The 11,560-nt window shown below is 31.4% G+C and overlaps 1 protein-coding gene across 2 annotated transcripts in view; it reads right to left on the bottom strand.

The window, feature by feature from the left end:
- Nucleotides 1–6,766: 6,766 nt before the first annotated feature.
- Nucleotides 6,767–11,560, bottom strand: part of LOC131849818 (monoacylglycerol/Diacylglycerol O-acyltransferase) — a 41,675-nt gene continuing 36,881 nt past the window's right edge. For both annotated transcript variants that reach the window (XM_059199943.1, XM_059199942.1), the window contains exons 3-7: nt 11,120–11,214; nt 10,387–10,551; nt 8,946–9,139; nt 7,971–8,174; nt 6,767–7,456 (exon numbers count right to left, since the gene is read on the bottom strand). In XM_059199943.1, the coding sequence (XP_059055926.1) occupies nt 7,229–7,456; nt 7,971–8,174; nt 8,946–9,139; nt 10,387–10,551; nt 11,120–11,214 (886 nt within the window). In that variant the 3' untranslated portion in view covers nt 6,767–7,228. The remainder of the gene's footprint in view (nt 7,457–7,970; nt 8,175–8,945; nt 9,140–10,386; nt 10,552–11,119; nt 11,215–11,560) is intronic.

Raw genomic sequence — 11,560 nt, 5'->3', positions numbered from 1 at the left:
CATTGTAAAGCGTGACCACACATAAGCCTGTGGCTGTTGTTGTGAATATTTGTACAAAATAATATTGAAATAACGTCTAAAATAAAGAATATTTAATAAAATTCGCCTTTTTTATTTATTCCTGTTAAATTTTCAATTCGAGCGTAGTATTCACTATTGAATTCGTTTGTTCTCAAGTAAAAAATGAAAGCTATATGTTGACAAATATCTCTTTTATATATGAAATATACATAATTAATTAAAATTATAAGTTTGAACATTATTATGGTTCTATTGGTAAAATACTTCTATGAGTGTGTGTTTCTCATCTGTATAATCATCTGCACTCGCTCCCTTTGTCAAATATATGGTAGTGTATGTTTTATTTAATAATTTTATGTATTTTAATGCATAATTTCAAAATAAATATTAGTATTCTGCGCTACTTCTCTAAATAAGCTATAAGTGTGTGAAATTTCCTACTACTCACACACAACTGACCTGACCTCATATTCATTTTATCATCCTCCACTATTCCATTATCAATAAAAAATAGGATCAATTCTCCACATTACTAACAATCTCCCTTCCCCCCCCCCCCTCCATTCTGGGGAACTAATCAACTGAAACACATCTTATTTATTTATTTATTTTTTTACGTTCCGTTACACAATTATAGTATACAATGAATTAATTTATACACATAACATGCACTTTTTAGGCACTGCAACGTGGTAATTGACTGGCTGAAATAAGTAGGTAATAGAGATACTAAAACAACTTTGTCAAAGACTCTTGGTCATAATTTTCATGTAAGAATTCATCATCAAAAAATTTTGGGGTGTAAAATAAAACAAGTATATGTTGGAAAATATCTCCTTATATGTTAAATAAGTATGCGTTTTTAATTAAGTATTATACAACAATACAAATTGTATACATTTTATACACGGAATATTTAACATATCCATATTTCGATACACCGCCATCTCCAGTCTAGTGAGCAGGACGACCATATCGAAATATCGGAAATATATTTGTAATAAATGCTTTTTAATATTACAAACAAAAGCTGCTGGAGGTTTTAGATTGAAAAATTCAGAATTTTTTTTTTTATACTGCATCGTAGTATAAAATGGCCCATCTGATGGTAACCGTTTACCATATGCCCGATTGTCACCATCGTTGTATATAAAAAAAGAAAAATATCATGGTAAATATCCCGTTTATGTAACATATACAAATGTAGTCTAACATAGTATTGGAAACATTAATTTTGGTATAAAAATCTGGCACTTCGCTATAGCAATTGCTACACATATAGTAACTCTAATATTACAATCATTGACTTCGCAAATGTATATTTGACGCGTATTCATTTATATGGAATGAACTACTGAGGTTTTCTCTAGAGACTACAGCTTGGTTTTTCAAATAATCATCTGCACTCGCTCCCTATCGTCTGGTGAAGCTCTAAAGACCAGCTGCGGCCAACAGCATTAGAGTAGTCCGAAAAAAAGCAATCCAAATGTTATTGGATCAGAATTAGATTTAAGATTACACTGGCTATTCCATTTAGCCAACTTGTCAAATATACATTGCGAAAACATAGTGTTTTTGCAGCACATAATAAGATCTAATTAGGTATAAAGAAATCTATGCTAAATCAATAAAATATTTTAAGTCTACAATAATAAATAATTTGTTTGACATTTTTTTCTTCTAAATCTAACTTAAGCTACTTATAATATTTTGTCTTTTCATTATCAAAGGCTCAGCGATATTACTGAAGGGCATACTACGTCACAAATGTGATAATAAAATAGCACGAATATGTGTAATAAGGCTCGAAATGACCTGCTCAAATTGCTTTGTACCTATTCGCCATTTTGATGACGTCATTTCAGACATGTTTGTATTTTTTTATGCACTGCTGACAAATAAAGCTATAAATAGGATTACAATTATAGCTTTATTTTGTTAACTGTACGTTCCTGTAAATGTTATGATAGCAAGATTGCAGTACATTGACAATTTGAGCGGATTATAAATCTAAAACATTTAAACAATTTCCTTAATAAATGCGATACAAATGTGTTCACACGTTAATGCAGACGACTGTACAAGTTCATCATTAAAATATTTACAGAGTATGAAATCATTGTTTCACATAATATATACATATATTTATATTCTTTATTGGCACTTTTTAACGTCATATTGAAAAAAAAAAACAAAATTAAATATATCGTTAAAAAGTCTATTCTAGTTTATATTTATTAATGTTTATTTATATATTATTATTATATTAACGCGTTATAAATTATATAACTTATTATTCATATTATTATTTTATTAAAGTTTAGAATTACAAGTGGCCAGTAGGAAAGTGCGAAGGTACGCTACGTAAGTCTTTATAAATTACGTCATACGTTGAAGGAGAGGAAGGGGCTTGATAAAGTATAGATAGATAGATAGATAAGAATTTTATTTATAGGTATCTCAGTACAAAATAATCTCAGGACAATTCACTCAACGTCTTCCAGACCCAAGTTAGGCTAGCTAAAGCTTGTGTACTGGATGCCTGATATAAATACATAGATATATTTTTCGTAAATACATATTATACATAGAAAACACCCAGACAGATACAAACGATTATACTAATGAATACAAATGTTTGTGCCGTGCGAGGAATCGAACCCGCGACCATCGGTAGTAAGTCAGTGTGCTAAACTGCTAGACCACCGGGGCCGAAGAAGAACTATACCCATATAGGTTCAATTACAATACACTATAGTATATTTTTGGTCCTGTCCAAGTATTCATTGTGACAAGGAAGGTGTCGCAATTATCCTGACATCATTTTAAAATCTAATATATCTCAGTATCAAACCACGAAGATTAAACTATTAATAAAAACTTTCAAACGCTTTACTTCGTATACGTATAGACATAAGGTTTAAATTGTTTTGAATTCAACAAGTAATTTTAATTAGAGTAAAAATATAGGAAAGACTATATGACGTCACAATAGAAAGGCGAGTCGTAAATGACTGAAAATCAGCGCGGATTTTTCTATATTTTTACTCTGTATTATGCTATGCTGAATAATTAATATAGTAGTAGTAGTAATAATAATTAGTAGGGAGGTGTTGAAAAAGTATGAACTGTGTTACGTAATTCATGGACATTGAGAGAGAAGCCTTATTATATATTTTTTGTTCAAACGAATATATACTCTATATTTATTAATAACATAGTCTAAACATATTTACTACACCTTTAATCTGTATTTAACTAGTTCAATTGTAACCTGGTATTAGATTATTAACATGCTATATTTATTAATAAGTGTTAGGTTATAGCGTAGTATTATATTTAGACGTAAAAAGAAATGCAAACATCCATTAACAACATACACACGCTGTAATATAATCATAAATATTAATGAGATGCAAAATCAGCACTTATTGTATCGTCACCAAGCAGTGTCAGGGATGACCTTGCACTCAAACTTTATTAAAAAAAAAACATTTATTTTTTAATAAATTGTCTAGTTTTGAATGCCACTTATATTATATGTTATTCTTACTAGCAACACTCGTACATTATAATAAAGTAAGATACACATAAATATTAGTGACATTCAAAATCCGAATGTACTATATTTATTAGAAATAAATGTGAGAGATACCCTAGCATAGGGCCTAGTTCATATTTAAAAAAATATCTACCTAATTATTGTGTTACCATTTTTGTCAACTCTTTAGAAACTATAAATAGATATAATAGTAAAATATTATTATATAATAAATTAATTTTATTATGTATTTATCCAAATTGATAGTGTATATAGTCTTCTCATATTAAAGCCCAAATAATAGAATAATTTCCGACATATCGCGAATATTTAAACTATTTATAATAACTTAAACTGGCAAAATTATTTAATTGTAAAACTCTACATCCTTCTAAATTTCTAGATTAATATTTATTTATTACTTTTTAATTTTATTTGTTCATTTTATTGATAGATATTATATTCTTTTTGTTTAAATTATTATATGTATAAATAAATTCGTAGATTTATATTAATGGACGTGTTATTAAACTAAATACATATTTTTTTTGCCGAAAATAAAAATAGCAATTTATATAATACAGTACTATGTATAAACCATTGTAAATGCTCGTCTAAGTCTTATACACTTTATAAATGAGTATGCTCATATACTAAAATTTAAGAACACCAATATAAAACATAATTATACAATTATTTATATATAATTTGTGTTATGGCTTATTACATGGACTGGCCAGCATTACATGGACGCCATTTTCTACATATTATTAAATCATATATAAAGATCACAAACCATGAATTAAAAATATTATAATGCCTTGATAATCAAATAAATAATAATTATATTTATATATCATACTTTTGTGACATTTTTTTTAATAAATCAATTGTTTTGCGAGAATAATTTCAGAACTTTAATCCTATGTCACCACAATTTTATTACACACTATCTTATTCTTACCCTTACAGGGTATAATGATAAGCATGGTATCATACATCTATTTTATAATCTTTTGCTGCATCAACATTCATAACTCATCCCTTACACGATTCTGGAGACACTTAACTCCTCCCCCGAGGAGTATGTGGTTTAATGACAGGTCAGTCTAGGTCTCCCCCGTACTTATATAAATCACTGTCTAAATTAAATAATAAATAAAATTAATCTTAAATAAAAAAACAGATATTTTATATTCTGTGGGGAAAGTTTTCTTTCATGAGTACTATATTATTACATTACAGGTAGTTATATCATTTCTAGTACAGCTAACATATATGCAATTTTACCAAACTATCGAACGTTTTCGAATTTAAAAGTTTAATATTTTAAATAAGAATAAATTAGTACACCATACTAAATGCATTTTTTATCACTAATTAATAAAAAAAACCTTATCAAAATCAATAAAAATATTTTGCTCTTAAAACTTAAATCGATAGAGTTCGTATTGTGAATAAAAAATGGCCCGAATTAAATAATTAAAAATAAATAATATGTTCTAAGTTTAAATATAATCTAATCGATTTAATAATGAATGCATAAAGTTAGTGATAACCGTTTGTCAAGTTTATAGACACGGTAAATAGCCTGAACATGTGAATTACACAGTACAATTTTAAGCATTAGAGCACAAGAATCGTTGTCTATGCTTTTCTTGAAGTTGTTTACCTCGAGTTGCATTTACAACAACCACACCTAATATTCAACCGCTCTGATTGACCCCCGTCCAATTCAAAAGGGGATCGCAATTACGACGGCCTGAGCCGAGGTCGGAAACCCTAGCGGTGCCTTCAGACTAAAGTCGTATCCGTCAGGCGGGAGTTCGCCTTCACCCGCTCCATAAGTCCTTCCGCGGATTTAGAGTGCCATCTGCACTCGCCTATCGTCCGGTGAAGCTGTAAAGGCGAGCTGCGGCCAACAGCATTAGAGTAGTCAGAAAAAAACTTACTATACAAATCAGTGTTCTGCTCTTTGAGCTATAACTTACATTGCTATATGACACATTTACACTGCTACAGAAGCACACACAAGAAGTGAAACTTCTACATAGACGGGCTGTATTAGGATTTTTCGGTCACGAAATAGTTACCGTCGCGTAGAGGGGGTAGACTATATATCGTGTTGTGAGAGAAAGAGAAAGACACATGTCCATTGTTTCACTTCTACATGTGTCCCAGCACACATTTCTTTTTTACATAACTCATATTGAGTACAACAGGTTGCAACTTAGTTCTTACGGTATTCCAAACAATCTGTATGATGTTTCCTCATTATTTTCTCGTAAACACATTTTAAAAATACACGTGATTTTTTATTTGAATACAATGTTATATAAAACAGAATAAATCATGAAATAAATGTTCAAATAATAATGTCATATTACAACTATATTGCTCGAGAAAAGAAAATCATAAATAATATCAGAAAATTCGGTTCGGTCTGTCGAATTTTTAATAATAAATATTTGTACATAAAACTTAAAAAACTTATATTATTTTTTTAATTATTACTAAATGCATACATACATATATGTATACCAATATGCCACAATTGATATCAACGTTTGGAAAGCAATTAACTGAAGAGATTGAAATTCAATGTTGAGCATAACTTACACAAGTAATAAAATTAGAAAAGATACATCATACTGACAGAAACATTAAAATAATTTTGAAAGTCAACATTTAATAATACAATCGACTGCATAGAAAATATATTTTGAAAATAATTTCACATTTATTCATATTACACAAAATACGACCGCTGAAAAACCAGTCATTGAAAAAAAGGAGTATACCGAGTGACTCTCGGTCAACCAGGTATTATTTTAATATGTCGAATTGGTAATTTTGTTATATTTTGACCAAATTGCCTCCCAATCGTCGATATAACACTAATAATAATAAGGAACAATAATTTATACATATAATTAATATAAATAAATCATTTTGTCATATTAATAATCTATTATTATTTGATGTATACTATAATTTTATTATCAATTACGCTGATTGAGATTTTTATTCATAATTTACAGGCTTTCGTTTTACATTTAAAACCAACGAAAGGTTTTCGTTCAAAGATGGCGTCACTATATTATTAACTATACCTTAGATAAACTACAGCTGTATGAGTTTAATTCATTTGCTTTATCGTTATAATTATTGGAAAAAATATGATCTATCATATCCAAATGTATGGTTTTTTTTATAAAAAATATATAATAATCAATGTACATAGATGTCTTTACTTTAAGCGGGCCATAGTCTATAATATAAGTAATTTAGTATGGACTAGGGCCGCTTGACCTACTTTAAATATGCCTAATTCATTTTAACATTGTATATACGTACCAATATATTATATATATTTGTTAACTGTTGCTTTCTTTATATTTATTTTAATATTAACTGTTCATTAGCGCATTATAAATATATAACATGCTACATGCTAAAAAAATATTTCATTGGTCATACATTATGTATGTAGGAATATAAAAAATCATAAGTTACATTTGTACAGCACTTTGTTCCTATTTCTACCATTTCTACCATGATTTAGTAGAATACAAATGACAATTTGAGTCGCCATTTTGTTTCAAAATTACTACTTTACTACTTTTTAACGTAATGTTCAGTCTCACCGGTAGTGTTGGGACAAAGTTACGATACTTTGACTTTATCACTGGCACATTTGTCACTTTCACCGTTTTGCATCTCTTTCACTTTGCCGTTTTGATACTTTGCTTTTTGTCCGTTTGTGATGGGCTGCTCTTGTGCCACCTTTTTCTTCTTTTTTGGCAGCTCCCAGACTCTCTCTGTTAGAGCTAGTAGTATGTTGCCGGGGACTCTTTGATGTTCATCTATTAACTTCTCTATGGAATTCGCGACCTAAATGAAATAAATAATAATAATAAAAACATTTTATTTCACATTTTAAGTTAGATTTTGTAGAAAAAATGAAACTTAAAATTCATAGCGTTGACAATATCAGATTTAACAAAGATTGAGTGCGTATTGGTTTCTATATTGATTGGTGCATACTAAATCCTTGTTAATGGGTATTTACTTAGAACACCAGTTATTTAAAAGAGCAACAATTATGTTCGTTACTCATTCTTCTTGTGATGAGTCTGCGTTCCGAGTGAGTCGTAGAGTAAAAAAAATATGACTATTCAAAGTGCTTATATTTAGTTTATTTAAATAAAGATTATAACTATTCTATTCTATTCTAATGCCATATGGCATTGAACTCCTCTTTTATATACTTTTTATTGGATAATAAAAATTAAAAAAATCTTTCACGCTAGGGATGTGACTATTAGAAGGACGCCTAAGATAACTATTCAAAAGTGCTTTTAGTAAGTTTATTTGAATAAAGATTATTTCCAAAAGTTATACACACCTTGAGCTGCAACTGTTCAGGTGTCAGGTTGGGGTCATACATGATCGGAGGTCCCAGGTGCGTGATCAGCTTCACGGGGAACCCGCCGTAGACTGGCGTGAGGGGCACCCGCGTGGCTGCGTACAGTCGAAGACACACGCCTCTCAGCCAGCCCACAGTACGGAACGCTTCGCGTACGTTCTGTGTGAACATCGGAACGATGGGCTGTGGACAATAAATAAAATATATTTGATGGCCTCGGTGATCTAGCGGTTTAGCACACCGCTTTCATTTCGACGGTCACGAGTTCGATTCCTTGCAAGCATAAGCATAAATAAATAAATAAATAAATAATTTCAAACAGCTGTGCCCGCGTTTCATCAGCGTGAAATTTATAGCCTATATGTTATTCTGATGTATAAGCTATATTACTGTAAAGTTTCATCAAAATCCGTTCAGTAGTTTTAAAGAGTAACAAACATTTGTGTTTATATAGAATAACACTTAGGCTATAAAGATATGTAAATTGGGCGGCATGTAATGAGCAAAGCTAATGGTCTTTGCTTAATAAAAAATGGATTTTGACGAAACTTTATAGTAATATAGCTTATATACATAGCCTATAATTTAAAAAGATATCTATATATTTCTTTGCGATAAATTGAGAGAATTTTAATAACTGTATTTATCATAAACATGTTCCACTATTATTTGAAAAAAATATCAATCTCGATATCATTCCGAACTGACTAGATTTGACATATCATAAGAGTCTGTAATAGAAAAATAAAGATATTTTGAATTTGAAAAAATTTGAATTTGAATATGTAAATTGAGAGACAATGATAAATATCAAGTAAGTCTAGATTTGGAAATAAAAAAAAGTGTGATTAAGATGTGATTAGATAAATCTTCATCTACGAAACACTTTTATTTAAGATTATATTTTTAAATATTAATATTTCAGCTAGTATTTAATAAAAAATGAATACTAACCACTTTAGCCTCCAATGCTACTTTAGCGAACCCAATCCTGGACTTCCAGTGTAACCTGTAGCAGTGGTCACCGAACTGAGCCTCGTACACTCCGCCCGGAGAGATAGCGAGCGAGTTGCCCGACTGGAGGACGCTGGCACACGTCTGCACCGTTCCCGGAATGACACACAATCCTTCCAGAAGACTCGCCCAACCTAGCAAAAATATTAAAAAACCTTAATAATATAAACCTTTCTCTTTAATCACTCTGTCTATTAAAAAAACCGCTTAAAAATTGTTGCGTAGTTTTAAAGATTTAAGCATACATATGGACGGACAGACAGCGACAGCGATTTTGTTTTATACTATGTAATGATGACCTTCTTATAGTATCATATATCATAAAACATACACCTAAATAAAATGTTTAGCTATTTGATATGTATTATAAATATGAATTTATAAAAATATCTGTATTTATATCAGTTGTCTTAAAACTGATACACTTTAAACTGATATAAATATACAGGTTTTTGTGCCTATAACCCAAGCTCTATCTGAGTTGTCCTGAGATATTATATTATAGATATTATTAATAACGGACAATAATAATTCATATTAACCATCTATAGGTAACTATTAATTAAACGAATATATAATAATAAATAGCTTATGACTTAATAAAAAAATGTTTGATTATGTACTCTGTGTTCTCATTGAGATGTCATGACACTAGTCATAATCACGTAATACAGATTCCTTATGATAAATAATTGCCTTGATCTATATAGTATCAATGTCATAGTGTTAGTTACCATACTGCTCCGAAACGTCTTGACCGATTTTTATGAAATTTTATATGCATATTCAGTAGGTCTGAGAATCGGGTACTATCTATTTTTCATGACCCTAATGTTGTCTCTAACATCCATAACATTTATTTTTTATAATGTGGCATTAATAATATATTAATTTTCACTTTTCAATTCCCAACTCCTATGTTTAATAGTACTCAAAATTTATATGGCAAAACAACGTTTGCCGGGACAGCTCATATTCATAACTTTAGAGCGACGCTCTTATCGGTGTAGCTCTTGCCACTTTCCACGATCTTCCATCAATATCTTTAAACATTGATACATCACGATTCCCCCCTCCGATCGATCCCCCGTCCAATTCAAACGGGGATCGCAATTACGATGGCCTGAGCCGAGGTTCGAACCCTAGCGCTGCCCTCAGACTAAAGTCATACCCGTAAGGCCGGAGTTGGCCTTCAGCCGCTCCATAAGTCCTTCCGCGGGTTTGAAGTGTCATCTGCACTCGCCCCCTATCGTCCGGTGAAGCTGTAAAAGCCAGTTGCGGCCAACAGCATTAGAGTAGTCCAAAAAAAAAAACAAAAACCGTCACGTTTCCAATTCTGTCTTTAATTTGCTTGATGTTATTATTTAAATAAGAAACCTACCTGGTATTTTGAACATGAATCTATCTGCGACCGTGTGTATATGCTTCCTCTTGAATAACAGCATTCTGGCGATGAAGTAGTACATATCTATCGGCAGTGCCCCGTGGTAGTATATCACTAAGAACGGCCCCTCCGGTATGTTTTCTAAACCTCGAACTTCATAACCTGCAATAAAGATATTTTTATACATATATCCTTACTCCCCTTTGATCGATCCCCCGTCCAATTCAAACGGGGATTGAAATTACGACGGCCTGATCCCTGTTTCGAACCCCTAGCGGAGCCCTTAGACTAAAGTCGTATCCGTCAGGCGGGAGTTCGCCTTCACCCGCTCCATAAGTCCTCCCGCGGGTTTAGAGTGCCATCTGCACTCGCCTATCGTCCGGTGAAGCTGTAAAGGCGAGCTGCGGCCACTGCATTATAAGTAAGTTTTATATTTTATTAGAAATTATATTTTTTTTTTTGTCGCTATGAATATATATCAATATATATTTAGTTATTAGTTTGCTGCAGAAGCACACACAAGCATTAGAGTATTCAGTAAAAACTTACTATACAAATCAGTGGTCTGCTCTTTTATAACTTACATAATGCTATATGACACATTTACATCTGCTACATGATGCCCAAACAAGATGTAACGCGCTTCTACATAGATATCTATTCGTCTACACTCGTCAAAAAGGTCGGGTAATACGGCTATAGACAATCCAGATGAGTTTACTTTACTTACCATGCCATAGCCAACCGTGGGCGTCCCACAGCGCGCAAACAGCTAACCTCGCCGCTTGCTTCCAATCATTCTGTACTCCAGGTACCACCCGTAATCTGGGACGATAATATTATAAATTTAAACATATAAAATTTTTCGAAATGTAGTCTACATTGACTGCCTCGATAATCTAGCGGTTTAGCACACCGCATTACCTCCTATGGTCGCGGGTTCGATTCCCCGCACGGCACAAAACATTTGTATTCATGAGTACGATTGTTTGTATCAGTCTGGGTGTTATCTATGTATAATATGTATGTATTTATGAAAAAAAAATTATATCTATGCATTTGTATCAGTTATCTATATAGTACTCATGACACAAGGTTTGTCTAGATTAACTTGGGTCTATATGGCGCTGTGTGAATTGTCCTGAGATTATTATTATTATAAAATGTTTGA

Source organism: Achroia grisella, unplaced genomic scaffold (assembly GCF_030625045.1).
Source record: "Achroia grisella isolate CSIRO2021 unplaced genomic scaffold, CSIRO_AGI_Agris_v1 utg660, whole genome shotgun sequence".
Classification (NCBI taxonomy): Eukaryota; Metazoa; Arthropoda; class Insecta; order Lepidoptera; family Pyralidae; genus Achroia; species Achroia grisella.
The sequence above is the reverse complement of the archived record's forward strand: the minus strand, read 5'-3'. Positions and strand labels throughout refer to the sequence as shown.